The sequence below is a fragment of the Oncorhynchus tshawytscha genome, linkage group LG14, assembly GCF_018296145.1.
Source record: "Oncorhynchus tshawytscha isolate Ot180627B linkage group LG14, Otsh_v2.0, whole genome shotgun sequence".
In the NCBI taxonomy this organism is placed as follows: Eukaryota; Metazoa; Chordata; class Actinopteri; order Salmoniformes; family Salmonidae; genus Oncorhynchus; species Oncorhynchus tshawytscha.
In genome coordinates this window covers 15,366,737-15,384,207 of record NC_056442.1, presented here as the reverse complement: position 1 = coordinate 15,384,207, position 17,471 = coordinate 15,366,737, and the positions used below count along the sequence as shown (strand labels likewise).

The 17,471-nt window shown below is 40.9% G+C and overlaps 1 protein-coding gene across 3 annotated transcripts in view; it reads left to right on the top strand.

Annotated features, from left to right (window-relative positions):
* Positions 1-17,471, top strand: part of LOC112266605 (neural cell adhesion molecule 2) — a 411,111-nt gene that overhangs the window by 312,804 nt on the left and 80,836 nt on the right. For all 3 annotated transcript variants that reach the window (XM_024444231.2, XM_024444230.2, XM_024444229.2), the window contains exon 6: positions 13,145-13,262. In XM_024444231.2, the coding sequence (XP_024299999.1) occupies positions 13,145-13,262 (118 nt within the window). The remainder of the gene's footprint in view (positions 1-13,144; positions 13,263-17,471) is intronic.

Below are 17,471 nucleotides of genomic sequence, written 5' to 3'. Positions count from 1 at the left end.
TACAGTGGGGCAAAAAAATATTTAGTCAGCCACCAATTGTGCAAGTTCTCCCACTTAAAAAGATGAGAGAGGCCTGTAATTTTCATCATAGGTACACTTCAACTATGACAGACAAAATTAGAAAAAAATCCAGAAAAATCACATTGTAGGATTTTTAATGAATTTATTTGCAAATGATGGTGGAAAATAAGTATTTGGTCACCTACAAACAAGCAAGATTTCTGGCTCTCACAGACCTGTAACTTCTTCACGGAAATTCTGTAAGAGTTATGTGTATACTAATTATTTGATGGTCTGACCTATTATTTCTGTCCCCTATCAACACTCTTAACTTTTGGTAAGAAAGTAGTCAAGACGACTAGGGGATCAGATCTCCAACAACAGCACGATCACACTGCTCATTCCGTGGGTAAGCGAATGCTCCTACCACTATCTCTCCCAAGCATCTTCAACCGGTATTTTGGCTTACTGCCCAGGATAATACTTGTATCCACAGCACTAACTTGCAAGTTGGTGATCTCCTGCTCGTTTAGTAAAGTGAAGCCAGGCTCCATGCAGTGAGTAAGTCCTCTGCCTTCTCTCTGTTTATCATACTGGTACATGTGTGGTCAAGTCTGTGTTGCTTGTGTGTGCTTGCTATTTCACTGGCAGAGCTTGTTTTTGGGAGTGTGGATTTGAGTACGAACTCATTTTAGCTCACAGCAAACTTGTAGCCTGGCTAATACTAGATAGAAAAATGCTGCAATTTTCCCAAAAACACTTGATAAGAACTCTTACAAAGGAGACTACCTCGAAAACCAATCGAGGCACAATAAAATTTTAATCGATGGAATTGAGGACGTAAAGACTGAAACTTGGCATGACACAGAAGTCAAGGACAAGACACTCCTGGCAGATCAAGTCAAACTGGACCCAAAACTCATCGAGATGGAGAGAGCGCATAGGAATGGCACTTTCTTCCCGATGGACGGCCCAGGTCTGTAGTGGTGAAAGTACTCAGGTTCAAAGACAAGGTGGAGAGACAAGTGCCTGAATGGAACCAAAATCAATGAAGACTTCTCCAAACAGTTACGCCTCAAAAGAAAGGAACTGCTGTCACGACTAATTGAAGAACAAAAAACTGGCAACATCGCATACCTGAAGTATGATCAGCTGGTCGTTCAACCCCCCTCTCGTAGAACTATGGCAAGTGACTCCACTATCGTCCACTGATTTGACACACACACACCCACATATACTGTAGATAAACATATTGAATCTACTTTGTTCATGTGTGTCATCTAACCTCATTACCAAAAACACACATTGCTCTAAATGTCATAACCCTCTGAAGTCTTCAGTGGTATTATGTGGACTGTGTCAATGTGTATTGCATAGGAAGTGGACCCATATTGATAAAACTAACACAAATGTGTGGTTGTATTGGACATGTGAGGCATGCAATTCTATCTTTCCGTTCCACTCTGTGGATGAATCTGACTGTCTATCTCTCTTAGTTGGGCAGGATATCAACCATGATAACATGGTCTTTACCTCATTAGATATTAATGAGGCAAATTATAAATATCATGATTGTGTTGATTCAGATTCAAATTTCTTGAAATTTACCAGAAATAAGTCTATCACTTGTGATTACTATAATGTTAAGCAATTTAACAACTTGTTTAGCAGTTTATCTAATTCCAAGATGATCTTATTAGTTGAACATTTGCAGTCTTCCTAAAAGTCATGACCATCTTGTTCATTATGTCTTTACTCAGTCATGAATTTTCCATTGTTGCCCTTTCAGAAACATGGTTGGCTGAAGAGACAACCATGCTTTATGACATGTCTCCTTATAATAATATTCACCACCGTAGAACATCAAGAGTGGAAGGAGAAGTGTCCATTTGTGTTCATAAAAGTTTTCAATTCTCTGTAAGAGAGGACCTCGCACTTACATCTGATAACATTGATGTTGGATCTCTTTTCGTAGAAATTTCTTCCTGTTAATTTTTAGGTGGTAAGAAAGTGGTAATTTGATGCATCTATCGGCCACCTGATTATGGCATTGGTATCCTTGGATTTGATTAATAATGAAGATAACATTTGTTTTCTATTGGGTGATTACAACATACAGTACATTTATTTAAAAGTGAGAACCACTCACTGACATCTGATAAAAAAAATAAAAAATACTTTATACTCCAGCTATCTGTATTCCCTCATCTATAAGCCCAAAAGAGTGACCAGTTCATCTGCCACCATTATTGATAATGTTTTTACAAATGCTTTGAATAACGTGGATAATACGGGTATAATTTATACTGACATTTCTGATCACTTTCCAATTTTCCACTTTTCATTGGCAGCTGAAAATGAACTGTTGAGAATGATTAGTAGCATTAATTCAGGAAACTAGGCATATGTCGCAGGTCACTACTTCACTTTTTTAAAATCAAAATGCGTTTTTTGGTAGAAATACCTTCTCAAACATGTGCCTTAATAATAAACTTGTATGCCATCTGTAAATATGAATAAAATTGTTAAATTACGAACCTAGTTGGTTTAGCCACAGAAAAATGCAGCAACCTTCCCACCACCCATGAATGGCTGAGATAATGAGTGGGCTGGACATGCCGAGAGATGAGTTTCGATTGGTCTGCCATATAACATGCTTCTGTAAATTTGAGCTGCTCAGTATGTCAGTATCCTGTTTTAATGCAGCTTTTTTAAAATATATTGTGTTGTAAAACTGCATAAGTGTTGCTCCGAGTTTTGAAATCAGTGGAATTAGAGTATGATAGCTAAGGAGATGGAGAAAACATACATTTTCAAACTAAGGGCAGCCATTTCATCTGACATACATCCATCCATGAATGATGTATAGTCCAGCTAGGTACATTTTCAGATATTACACATTTCTAACTTTGACAGAAAGTGGTTTCATTTCAAAATAAAGCATGCTGTTAGCTAGCTAGCCGGCTCGCTAGCTAACGTTATGTGTATGATCTTATTATTCGTATCTCCGAGCCATTTGCTTGGCTAGCTATAGCCTAATGTTAGCTAGCTAACATTGAACCAGATTGGTTAGCTACCTGCAGATTTATGCAGGTTAGTAACGTCATGAGTTGGGATTATGGTTAGTTGTTTACAAGTAACGTCTTAACTCCACTAATCAAGTAACTATTTCGAGTGCATTCGTAAATTCAGTCTGGCCATCTACTCCGATTTCACAGCACTCTTGTCTGAGTGTGCCATAGCGCAGAAGAACTGATGAATTTACGAACACTCAACACCCGTTGAATATGGCCGGTGTCAGTAAACATCTGCAAAAAGCGTAATTAAATTGTTACCAGCAGCACAGTTACAGTCACCAATGCTCTGGATGACATGAAAACAGCCTAAACAGCTCTGCTAGGTCGATTAAAATGGTCAGCGTGGGGTGTTCTCTCATTTGTCTGGAAGTATCTAGCAAGCTAGCCAATGTTAGCCAGTTAGCTTGGGTACTTGACTGCCGTTGTGAACATTCGGATCAACCCTACTCATCGGTCAGAGCGTCCAGTGTGCATTCTGAATGCTCCGAGATACAAAACGCTCGGAGTTTACGAACAGAGAATCTGACAGCACAGTTGCAGTCACCAAAGCTATGGATAACATAACAGCCTAACCAGCTCTGCTAGGGCGAGTAATGTTTAGTGAGCTGTTCTCTAATTTGTGTCTGGAAGTAGCTAGGAAAGTTAGCTTGGGTGTTTGACTGCTATTAGTACAGAATACTTGGATCTACCTTAAAGAGATGGGTGAGGCCAAAGCTTAAGAAGGTGTGAACGATGCTGAATGGGTGTAGACAAATAAGGGTTCTCCAGTAGTAGTACCAAAACATTAAAAGGGAATTTTCTCAAGTTTTTCAACTTTCAAAGCATAATTACTTTCCCATTGTTCTTTAACTGTAGTATATGATATGCCATTTTGTAGCTCTGAGTTTCTACTTTTATCCAATGTAAAAAAAAATATTTAAATGTTGCTACCTAAGACTGATTTGAACTGGTCGCTCACAAATGTAGTGTATTTAACTAAAGCAATTGTGAGCACTTTAAGATGGTAATTGATTATTTTTCATGGGATTTTTTTTTAATAATCAATCATCTTTCAACTCCGTTTTTTACCACTGCATTCCCTTAGTTAAACCGCGAAGGAGAGCAGCAGAATGATTCTGGAAACCTTGGTTTACAACCGTTCTCAAAAAAATCCTAAAAAAACAAAATAACAATTTGTATAAAAAGTTTCTCACAAATCCCTCTCACCTGAATTCTGCAAATTACAAAAAGTATAAGAACTAATTTACTCACCTACTTAAGATATCCCCAAAATTATATTTTACCAAAAAATCCTTAAATCCTATAAAATTATCAATCGAGCTGTTGAATAAGATAAAAAGATCTGTAACTATTCCATCTCAATGTAATGTTGTAAATACGACCTATAGTGATCCTGATGTTATTTAATGTCAATTAAATAACTTTCTTGTGAATGTGGGTTCCTCTCATTCCCCCAAAAAAGAGAGAACTGATGGAAATCCCTTGGATTACATTTAAGGGACATTTCCTTTCTCTGGTTCAGTTTGATCCTTCTGATGTAATGGAGGCGATGGAGATAATTGGTAGATATCAGCAGCAGGTCATGATGAGATTGGTGTCTCTTTGGTGAAATCAGTGTCTTCCTCGTTTACTGAGCCTGTAACATATATCTAGACCCAATCTATGCAAACTGGTATTGTTCCTAAAGATAAGAAAATTGTCAAAGTTATCCCCCTCTATAAATCTGTGGATCCAAGATATTTTACACATTTTCGCCCATTATTCGTACTACCATGTTTTTCTAAAATCCTACAAAATTGGTGTGTAAGAGAATGTTGAAACATTTTAAATCAATACGGTATTCTATATTCCATATGAGCACCAATATGGTTTTCATAAAAGTACTCCACAGATATGCCTCTTTCTGCAACTTGTGGATAAAATCGTTAAAGCCCTTAACAACAATAATATGCTCTTGGTATCTTTTTAGATTTATGCAAAGCATTTGATCATGAAATATGACTAAATTGTAAATTGTTTTAAACTCAGCAAAAAAAGAAATGTCCCTTTTTCACGACCCTGTCTTTCAAAGATAATTCACAAAAATCCAAATAACTTCACAGATCTTCATTGTAAAGGGGTTAAACTCTGTTTCCCATGCTTGTTCAATGAACCATAAACAGTTAATGAACATGCACCTGTGGAACGGTCGTTAAGACACTAACAGCTTAATTGCAGGTAGGCAATTAAGGTCACAGTTATAAAAACTTAGGACACTAAAGAGGCCTTTCTACGGACTCTGAAAAAACACCAAAATAAAGATGCCCAGGGTCCCTGCTCATCTGCGTGAACGTGCCTTAGGCATGCTGCAAGGAGGCATGAGGACTGCAGATGTGGCCAGGGCAATAATTTGCAATGTCCGTACTGTGAGACGCCTAAGACAACGCTACAGGGAGACAGGACGGACAGCTGTTGATCCGTGCAGTGGCAGACCACGCATAACAACACCTGCACAGGATCGGTACATCTGAACATCACACCTGTGGGACAGGTACAGGATGGCAACAACAACTGCCCGAGTTACACCAGGAACGCACAATGCCTCCATCAGTGACAAGACTGTCCGCATTAGGCTGTGAGAGGCTGGGCTGAGGGCTTATAGGCCTGCTGTAAGGCAGGTCCTCACCAGACATCACCGGTAACAAAGTCGCCTATGGGCACAAACCCACCATTGCTGGACCAGACAGGACTGGCAAAAAGTGCTCTTCACTGACGAGTCGCGGTTTTGTCTCACCAGGGGTGATGGTCGGATTCGCGTTTATCGTCAGAGGAATGAGTGTTACACCGAGGACTGTACTCTGGAGCGGGATCAATTTGGAGGTGGAGGGTCCGTCATGGTCTGGGGACGTGTGTCACAGCATCACGGACTGAGCTAGTTGTCATTGCAGGCAATCTCAATGCTATGCGTTACAGGGAAGACATCCTCCTCCCTCATGTGGTACCCTTCCTACAGGCTCATCCTGACATGACCCTCCAGCACGACAATGCCATCAGCCATATTGCCTGTTCTGTGCGTGTTCTGCCATGGCCAGTGAAGAGCTCGGATCTCAATCCCATTGAGCACATCTGGGTCCTGTTGGATCGGAGGATGAGGGCTAGGGCCATTTCCCCCCAGAAATGTCCGGGAACTTGCAGGTGCCTTGGTGGAACAGTGGGGTAACATCTCACAGAAAGAACTGGCAAACTTATTTTATTGACTTGGCCAAAGCTTTTGATACGTTAGACCATTCCATTCTTGTTCGCCAGCTAAAGAGTATTGGTGTCTCTGAGGGGTCTTTGGGCTGGTTTGCTAACTACCTCTCTCAAAGAGTGCTTTGTATAAAGTAAAAACATCTGCTGTCTCTATAATTGCATGTCACCAAGTGCGTACCCCAAGGCTCGATCCTAGGCCCCATGCTCTTATCAATTTACATCAACAACATAGCTCAGGCAGAGGAATCTCTCATCCGTCTATATGCAGATGATACAGTCTTATATTCAGCTGGCCCCTCCCCGGATGTTGTGTTAAATGCAGAAAATGTTTCTGATCCATCAACCTCTGGGTTATGGGCCCAGCACGCATCCGCTGCACAACTCTGCTTTCAGCCACTTCAGAAAAGACTAGATCTCACAATCCATGGCTTAGGAGGCCAGTGTCTTAGGCCACTGTGGTTCTTTGTAATCAATATGACCAATACGAAGTGATGGAAGAGGTAAAAAAAATGTATAATGGCATTTACACATGGAATGAAACTACGCATTTTTTAAATATTTGTTTGCACTTCAATGCTAAAAAAAGCTTTCTTAGTGTCCAACAAGATTTCTCTACCCTTAGCCTTGTTCTAAACACCTCAAAAACGAAGGTCATGTGGTTTGGGTTGAGGAATGCCCCTCTTCCCCCACAGGTGTTATTACTACCTCTGAGGGTTTAGAGTTTGAGGTTGTCGCATCATACAGGTACTTGGGAGTATGGCTAGACGGTGCACTGTCATTCTCTCAGCACATATCTGAGCTGCAGGCTGAAGTTAAATCCAGACTTGGTTTCCTCTATCATAATTGCTCCTCTTTCACACCAGCAGCCGAATTAACCCTGATTCAGATGACCATCATGCAAGAGACATACTTTTTAGATTGGCAGGTAAGGGTGCTCTCGAGCGGCTAGATGTTCTTTACCATTCAGCCATCAGATTTGCCACCAATGCACCTTATTCGACACATCACTGAACTCTACAGAGGAGTATAAACTGGTCATTTCTGTATACCCGGTGCAACACCCACTGATTGATGCTTATTTATAAAACACTCTTAGGCCTCACTCCCCCCATCTGAGATATCTACTGCAGCTCTCATCCTTCACATACAACACCCATTCTGCCAGTCACATTCTGTTAAAGGTCCCCAAAGCGCACACATCCCTGGGTCGCTCCTCTTTTTAGTTCTCTGCATCTAGCGACTGGAACGAGCTGCAACAAACACTCAAACTGGACAGTTTTATCTCAATCTCTTCATTCAAAGAAAATACTCAATCATGGACACTGTTACTGACAGTTGTGGCTGCTTTGTGTGATGTATTGTTGTCTTTACCTTCTTGCCCTTTGTGCTGTTGTCTGTGCCCAATAATGTTTGTACCATGTTTTGTGTTGCTTCCATGTTGTCGTTGTTGTGTTGCTACCATGCTGTGTTGTCATGTGTTGCTGCCTTGTTATGTTGTTGTCTTAGGTCTCTCTTTATGTAGTGTTGTCTCTCTTGTTATGATGTGTGTTTTGTCCTATATTTATATTGTATTTATTTGGAATTTTTAATCCCAGGCCCCCGTCTCCGCAGGAGGCCTTTTGGTAGGCCATCATTGTGAATAAGAATTTGATCTTAACTGACTTGTCCAGTTAAATAAAGGTTAAATAAAAAATACAATGTAAAAAATGATCCAATTTGAAATGACGTAGTGTGCCCAGTGGGAACTTTCTAAAGGGGAGGAAATAGGGAAAGACTAACCTAAGAGTCCTAAGGAGGGGAACACTAAGTAGAAAGGAGGGAAGAAAACCTCTCTAAATAGCCCAAAGTAAGGCCCTCTAAAGAAGATACTATATGTGGCCCTAATGGCATTTGAAGTATAGTAACACATGCCTTAAGTGAACTAGACCTTAGGAGACCATAAGTGAAACACTAAAAAAAGAAACACCCAAAGTAAGGCCCAAAGTAACATAAATATGTGTAGCCATTTGTGTGTTTTTACTCACTCTGTAACACAGCGGGTATAATTTTCCTCAAGCCTCAGAATTATATATGAAACTATAGAGTCAACCAAATAGTTGTGTAAAAACATATTTATAAGTTTAGTTGAGGGGGGAATAATTACATCAGTCAGTGTGTCAGTCAGTACAGAGTTGGTCTATAATGGAGTAAACCGCGATATGGCTCAGATGTTTTTGAATAGTATTTGCATTGATATTATCATGCAGACAGTGTGGCTAGCCTAGCGTACCCTTCCCTCTCAGGCTCCGGCGTTATCATTAAAGGGCTGGCCTCTCGCTGATTGGCTGGTGGATAGAGGGTCAACTCAGCAGAGTGTCCTACTCCTCTTCTGATTGGCCTGCTGAAAAGAAAAGGTCGCCAGGAGGATGATACCCATCGGCTACACCAGCTTTTTCCTCACCCTTTCCAATTGAAACAACTTTTAAATACAAACTGGAGCTGTAGCCTTTTCAAAGTGATCATTGTTCAGATGACCTTCAGAAATAAGTCTGATTTAGGTAGATTTTTCCCCCACATTTTTTTGCGATTGATTACAGTCAACTACACTGTATGATCAAAAAATGAATTAGTGCAATTATATGTGCGTGTGTGCATGCATAGGTGTGTGTGTTTCTGGGCATTCTTGTCTATTACCATATGTTTGTGTGCACAAGGGAGCATGTGTTTCCCCCATATATCTCTCAACCTCTCTTCTTCTCCAAGTCTTTGAAATTGAAATGATAAAGGAGATTAAACATTTATTATCTCTGCTACTTAGCATGTTGCTGTCTCTGTGCCTAGTATGGGTCTCCCATTAACTGAGCTGTTTTCAATGAGGCTCACTGATGTGGGAATGGACTGTATTGGAACAGGGACTTGAGAGAATGGTGTTCGATTGGCAAGCAAATCAATGGTAATCTTGTCTGAGAGCGAGATAGAGAAATTCTGTCTCAGCTCAACCTGTGGCACAGTAGTACTGAATAAAACACATGCAATTGATATTACTTGGCCGTTTCAATAGCCTGAAGCTTGGAAAGTTTTAATATTCATATACAGTGGGGTTGCCTTGATAAAGATGAGCAATAATGACTATATAAAATAATTAAAATACTTAGTTATCCTCCCTAGTGTACGTGAGATGGTAGCGTCCCACCTCTTCAACAGCCAGTGAAACTGCAGGGCGCCAAATTCAAAACAACAGAAATCCCATAATTAAAATTCCTCAAACATAAATGTACAGTGGGGCAAAAAAGTATTTAGTCAGCCACCAATTGTGCAAGTTCTCCCACTTAAAAAGATGAGAGAGGCCTGTAATTTTCATCATAGGTACACTTCAACTATGACAGACAAAATGAGAACAAAATCCAGAAAATCACATTGTAGGATTTTTTATGAATTTATTTGCAAATTATGGTGGAAAATAAGTATTTGTCACCTACAAACAAGCAAGATTTCTGGCTCTCACAGACCTGTAACTTCTTCTTTAAGAGGCTCCTCTGTCCTCCACCTGGATTAATGGCACCTGTTTGAACTTGTTATCAGTATAAAAGACACCTGTCCACAACCTCAAACAGTCACACTCCAAACTCCACTATGGCCAAGACCAAAGAGCTGTCAAAGGACACCAGAAACAACATTGTAGACCTGCACCAGGCTGGGAAGACTTAATCTGCAATAGGTAAGCAGCTTGGTTTGAAGAAATCAACTGTGGGAGCAATTATTAGGAAATGGAAGACATACAAGACCACTGATAATCTCCCTCGATCTGGGGCTCCACGCAAGATCTCACCCCGTGGGGTCAAAATGATCACAAGAACGGTGAGCAAAAATCCCAGAACTACACGGGGGGACCTAGTGAATGACCTGCAGAGAGCTGGGACCAAAGTAACAAAGCCTACCATCAGTAACACACTACGCCGCCAGGGACTCAAATCCTGCAGTGCCAGACGTGTCCCCCTGCTTAAGCCAGTACATGTCCAGGCCCGTCTGAAGTTTGCTAGAGAGCATTTGGATGATCCAGAAGAAGATTGGGAGAATGTCATATCGTCAGATGAAACCAAAATATAACTTTTTGGTAAAAACTCAACTCGTCGTGTTTGGAGGACAAAGAATGCTGAGTTGCATCCAAAGAACACCATACCTACTGTGAAGCATGGGGGTGAAAACATCATGCTTTGGGGCTGTTTTTCTGCAAAGGGACCAGGACGACTGAGCCGTGTAAAGGAAAGAATGAATGGGGCCATGTATCGTGAGATTTTGAGTGAAAGCAAAGGCATTGAAGATGAAACGTGGCTGGGTCTTTCAGCATGACAATGATCCCAAACACACCGCTCGGGCAGCGAAGGAGTGGCTTGGTAAGAAGCATTTCAAGGTCCTGGAGTGGCCTAGCCAGTCTCCAGATCTTAACCCCATAGAAAATCTTTGCAGGGAGTTGAAAGTCTGTGTTGCCCAGCAACAGCCCCAAAACATCACTGCTCTAGAGGAGATCTGCATGGAGGAATGGGCCAAAATACCAGCAACAGTGTGTGAAAACCTCGTGAAGACTTACAGAAAACGTTTGACCTCTGTCATTGCCAACAAAGGGTATATAACAAAGTATTGAGATAATCTTTTGTTATTGACCAAATACTTATTTTCCACTATAATTTGCAAATAAATTCATAAAAAATCCTACAATGTGATTTTCTGGATTTTTTTCTTCTCATTTTGTCTGTCATAGTTGAACTGTACCTATGATGAAAATGACAGGCCTCATCTTTTTAAGTGGGAGAACATGCACAATTGGTGGCTGACTAAATACTTTTTTGCCTCACTGTATTTTACACCATTTTAAAGATTCTTGTACACTTCTTGTAAATCCAGCCACAGTGTTTCAAAAAGGCTTTACGACGAAAGCAAACCAAACGATTATGTTAGCTGAGTGCCTATTCACAGCCATTTTTCCAGCCAAAGAGAGGATTCACAAAAAGCAGACATATAGATAAAATTAATCACTAACCTTTGATGATCTTCATCAGATGACACTCATAGAACTTCATGTTACACAATACATATATGTTTTGTTTGGTAAAGTTCATATTTATATCCAAAAATCTGAGTTTACATTGGCGCCTTACTTTCAGAAGATCCAAAACATCCTTTGATTTTGCAGAGAGCTACATCAATTGACTCATAATACACATTGCTAAAAGATACAACTGTCATGCATGGATTTTAGATGCACTTCTCCTTAATGCAACCGCTGTGTCAGATTTCAAAAAAGCTTTACGGAAAAAGCAAACCATGCCATAATCTGAGTCGGCGCTCAGAGCCCAATCAAGACGCAAATATATCCGCCATATTATGCAGTCAACAAAAGTCATAAATAGCAGTATAAATCTTCACCTACCTTTGCTGATCTTCGTCGGAATGCACTCCCAGGATTCCCACTTCCACAATAAATGTTTGTTTTGTTCGGTAATGTCCATCATTTATGTCCAAATAGTTACTTTTGTTAGCGCATTTGGTAAACAAATCCAAAGTCATGAAGCACGTCACTAAAAGCAGACGAAATGTCAAAAAGTTCCGTAACAGTCAGTAGAAACGTGTCAAACGATGTCTTGAATCAATCTTTAGGACCGGAGAATTCCATTGTCTTTAGAAGTGTGATGGAACAGAGCTCCCTCTCATGTGAATGCGCATGGTCAGAGCATGTTCAGTTCATGGCATACCTTACTCATTCCCTTGTCCTTCGTCCCCACTTCACAGTAGAAGCATCAGACAAGTTTCTAAAGACTGTTGACATCTAGTGGAAGCCTTAGGAAGTGCAACGTTACCAATACCCACTGTATCTTCAATAGGAGCTGAGTTGAAAATCGACCAACCTTAGATTTCCCACTTCCTGGTTGGATTTCTTCTCAGCGTTTTGCCTGCCATATGAGTTCTGTTATACTCACAGACATCATTCAAACAGTTTTAGAAACTTCAGTGTTTTCTACCCAAACTAATAATATTCATATTCTAGCTTTTATGGCTTTGTAGCAGGGCGTTTACTCTGGGCATGCTTTTCATCCGGAAGTGAAAATACTGCCCCCTACCCCAAAGAAGTTATGCTATTTTATATATATATAATACAAATGCTTAGAGAACAAGATTTTGTTTAACAATAATAACAAGAATACACCTACTGCTTTCATATAGGCTAACCAGCTAGGTCTAGGATAACAGGGTAAATGCAATCTACCACTGTTAGCCTGGTTAGCTAGCTAGGCTTGGTTGACTTGCTACATGCTGGCTAACACTATTAGCCTGGCTAACCAGCTAGGGACAGGCTAAATTCTAGCTCAATGTTAGCCTGGTTAACTAGCTGGGATGACAGGCTAAATGCTAACTACCATTGCTAGCATGATTACCTGTCTACCTGTCCCTTGGAAGACTGCAGAGTGACATTACAATGTCCCATTGCCCCTCTAAGGACAAGACAGTCCAACACGAGCATTGAACGTGCACAGTAAATCACTTGGTGTTGATGAACGGTGGCGAATTAAGATGTAGAATCATTTGGAAATTTGAAAAAAATGGCTGATATTCTATGGTCAGAGGCAATAGCACGACCACTCTCTGCACAACCACTGTGCACGGCCGACATTCGTGTTGATCTGTCTTGTTCTTAAGTCACAACAATGACTTCATTCATCTTAATTTGAAGATGGGGTGGGGAAGGTGAAAATGCTAGTTGCCTGTGTGCATATTGTTTCACTGCCACTGTTTTGCTCTCGCATGTGTAATTTGATGAAGTTCTCACCACTATAACTGTCATCTTTGTCTTGTTCCTATAGTTCCTCCTGTGCTGTCGGTACTACAGCAGTCATTCAATGCCACAGCAGATTACCAGGAGTCAGTGACTTTCACCTGCATCACATCAGGATCCCCCAACCCCGAGGTCACCTGGCACAGGTACAGTTAGCCCCCTACACACTACGTCAGAGTTGTGTTCATTAAGCACAAAATGGAAGAACACAGAGTATGCATTACCTGAACTTCAATAAGAAGCCCTTGATTTCGTTTTACATTGCAAAACGATTTGCAACCTTGTGACCTAATATACATGATTAATGTGTTCTATTCATACATCTAAACTTCTTCCTACGCTTGTGGCTTGGCAAACCAAATGCAATCCACCCATTCGTTGACAAAACTATTAGCCAACCAGACCACTAGCTCAACCACATTTGGGGTATGTGTTGATTCATATTATGGCGATGTCACCAAGTGTAGTCTGGTTTATACAGTTGAAGTCGGAAGTTTACATACACCTTAGCCAAATATATTTAAACTCAGTTGTTCACAATTCCTGACATTTAATAAGTACAAATTCCCTGTTTTATGTCCGTTAGGATCACCACTTTATTTTAAGAATGTGAAATGTCAAATAATACTATAGAGAGTGATTTATTTCAGCTTTTATTTATTACGTCACATTCCCAGTGGGTCAGAAGTTTACATACACTCAATTAGTATTTGGTAGCATTGCCTTTACATTGTTTAACTTGGGTCAAGTGTTTCAGGTAGCCTTCCACACCCTTCCAACAATAAGTTGGGTGAATTTTGGCCCATTCCTCCTGACAGAGCTGGTGTAACTGATTCAGGTTTGTAGGCTTTCTTGCACGCACACGCTTTTTCAGTTCTGCACAAATTATCTATTGGATTGAGGTCAGTGCTTTGTGATGGCCACTCCAATACCTTGACTTTGTTGTCCTTAAGCCATTTTGCCACAACGTTGGAAGTATGCTTTGGATTGTACATTTGGAAGACCAATTTCCGGCCAGGCTTTAACTTCCTGACTGATGTCTTGAGATTTTGCTTCAATATATCCATATAATTTCCCTCTCTCATGATGCCATCTATTTTGTGAAGTGCATCAGTCCGTCCTGCAGCAAAGCACCCCCACAACATGATGCTACCACTCCCGGTTGGGATGGTGTTCTTCGGCTTGCAAGCTTCCCCCTTTTTCCTCCAAACATAACGATGGTCATCCAGCAAAAAGTACGATCTTTGTCCCCATGTGCAATTGCAAACCGTAGTCTGGCTTTTTTTATGGCGGTTTTGGAGCAGTGGCTTCTTCTTTGCTGTGCGGCCTTTCATGTTGTGTCGATATAGGACTCGTTTTACTGTGGATATAGATACTTTGGTACCTGTTTCCTCCAGCATCTTCCCAAGGTCCATTGCTGTTGTTCTGGGATAGATTTGCACTTTTCGCACCAATGTACGTTCATCTCTAGGAGACAGAACGTGTCTCCTTCCTGAGCGGTATGACGGCTGCGTGGTCCCATGGTGTTTATACTTGTGTACTATTGTTTGTATAGATGAACGTGGTACCTTCAGGCATTTGAAAATTGCTCCCAAGGATGAACCAGACTTGTGGAGGTCCACAAATGTCTTTCTGAGGTCTTGGCTGATTTCTTTTGATTTTCCCAAGAAGTCAGGCCTTGAAATACATCCACAGGTACACACCTCCGACTTGCCAAAACTGTAGTTTGTTAACAAGACATTTGTGGAGTGGTTGAAAAACAAGTTTTAATGACTCCAACCTAAGTGTATGTAAACTTCCCGACTTCAACTGTATATCACTGTTACAGACTAGTGCTTTCTTCAATGTCCCAATGTTCTAAATGACACACGCACACACACACTCTTCACAAGCCAGTGCTGTCGACAGACACTGTAAACGATGACATCGCGTTGACACTGTGACATGTCCTTCTAGAATGTGCCGCCATCTGTACCATGTGTCACATTAGTCATACCTGCATCAGTTTACATGTTACATCTAACACACTCATTCATTCATACAACAGCTGTTGCATATATCCTGAACCTGAGTGACACAGACATTAGCATGGTGTTAGAAGCTATAATAAAAGGATTGTGTTCATTAGGCACCAAATGGAAGAAAACAGTCTGAAACAAGGAGGAACCACTTGGGCTTGTCCAATGAGAAATGCAAATGTTTCCTCCATTGCAAAACACTTGAAAACACTTTTCATTGTATGCCCTAATGAACACAACACTGTTATCCTATTACAGATGTAGGATCTTAATTTGACCAGTATTGTCGTAGCAAAATAATCCTGCAGCAACGGGATTTGAGTGTTTAGTCCGTAATGTTGCTTGTCCGGTGACTAGGCGATTAGGTGGACAAAAGTGAAAAGTGCAATACTGTTACTGTGTGAGTGAATGTTTTCAATGAATTTATGTAAATCATAAAACTCATCTGCAGCAGATCCTACACCTGTAACTTTTTGGTAACTTTCGTGAGTTAATGGCTTGTTCTGCCCTCTTCACAGCAAGACAACAACCCCCTTTTCTCTTTCTAGATCTGTGTTTCCCTTCCTTCTTTCGCAAAAGACCCCCAGCCTTTCCCGTTATTTTGTATATTCCAGTGCTAGCACACCGGATTCTTCTGGTCAACTAATCATCAAGCCTTTGATTAGTTCAATCATGTGTGCTAGTGCTGGAATAGATGTAATAAGTGGAGTGGCTAGAAATACTTGAGGAGAGAAATGAAACTTTAGAGGGTCTCCCAAATGTGCAGTCATGTATATGCTGCTCTATCAAATGCTAATACAGTTGTGTGGGAGGAATTCATAAATGTTGTGTGCATGTCAAAGGTCATTTTCAACTTTCAGAAGAAAAGTCTGAACTGTGCATATAACCTTTGGAGTGGCTCCAAATATAACCGTTTTTGTATTGGCTCTGGGAAGGATTTTGACTGACAATTTTTTTTGTTCCCCCGCCTCAAATTCACTCTTGTAATAGCTTTTCTATCAATGGGAGAGATGGAGTTTTAATTGGCCATGTAATTACGGAAAGCAATTGAAATGTTAAGTCTAGGTTTATCCTGTGAAAATTATATCTCGATGTGCCTCGCCTTGCACCACTGGCTTGCCTAATTGCTCCATGTAGACTGTCACACACACTGTATTGAGTTCAAATAAATGGTTTAGAAAGCTCTGTTTTTTTTCAACCAAGCTTGACTCTGTACTGTGGCCGCATGTGACCACATCATCGTACACTTTTAGAAAAAAATATGCTTTCAAGAGTTGATCCCCCTTTGAAGGACCCTTTTTGGTTGCCGGTAGAACCCTTTTGGTTGCAGGTAAAACCCTTTCTGAAGTAAAACTCAGGGTTGTGCATGGAACCAAAAATGGTTCTACCTGAAACCAAAGATGGTCCTAACAGGAACCAAAATGGTTTCTCCTATGGGAACAGCCGAATAACCCTTAGAGTGTACTGCCCTCTTTGTTCCACCTTGAACACTACTCCACACTGACCACAACTCAACCCTGACCGTAACTCCATCCTGACTGCTGCTTCACCCTAACACTTTGATCATCGCTCCACACGCTAACCACAGGTCATCACTGACCACAACTCAACTATGTCCATTGTGTTTTCGTCATCATGACAACTGCAATCTGACCACTGTGCCACCATAACCATAACCATACCCCCCTCCCTCCCCCTCACACTGGTTTTCAAGACTGCACTCATAACGATTCTGGTATTAATGGTATTAAGGAGCTAGAGGACACCTCTTTCTTTCTCATCTTCTTTCTCTCATACACTCTCCTTCCCCTCCTCCCTCAGTTACATTTCCTGTTGTGGTGGGTGGAGTTTCCTCCTGGCTGGCTGGTTGTGCCTGCTTTCAGTCAGTCATAGACTCTGATACGGCCAGTGTAATTTCCTGTGCCTAGCGTGCTGCCCGCTCCACAGACCAGCTTGTACGAACACACACACAGTTCTTCATTTCCTCCCTGGCTCCCTCCAGCCTTATTACTATACCTCAGTGTTTCTCCCAGTCCACTTTCAATTATCCTCCCTCTCTCTCGCTCTCTCTTTCCTTGAGAGACGTAGTTTTAACATCATTATAACGTGTGTGGGGGATGTGTGCGTGTGACAAACAATTTATTGTGAAATGCAGTAAAGCTATTTTATGCTTATCGTATCAGGTGGTTTTGGTGGTGGTGGGGGGGTGTTTGTGTCTGTGTGCATGCATAGAGATATACATGTTTTATCTCTATGTTTGCATGTGTGTGTAGTTGAATTGGTTGTGCACCTCTAGCCTAGATGTTTTTATGTGTATTGTACGAATTAATCATCTCT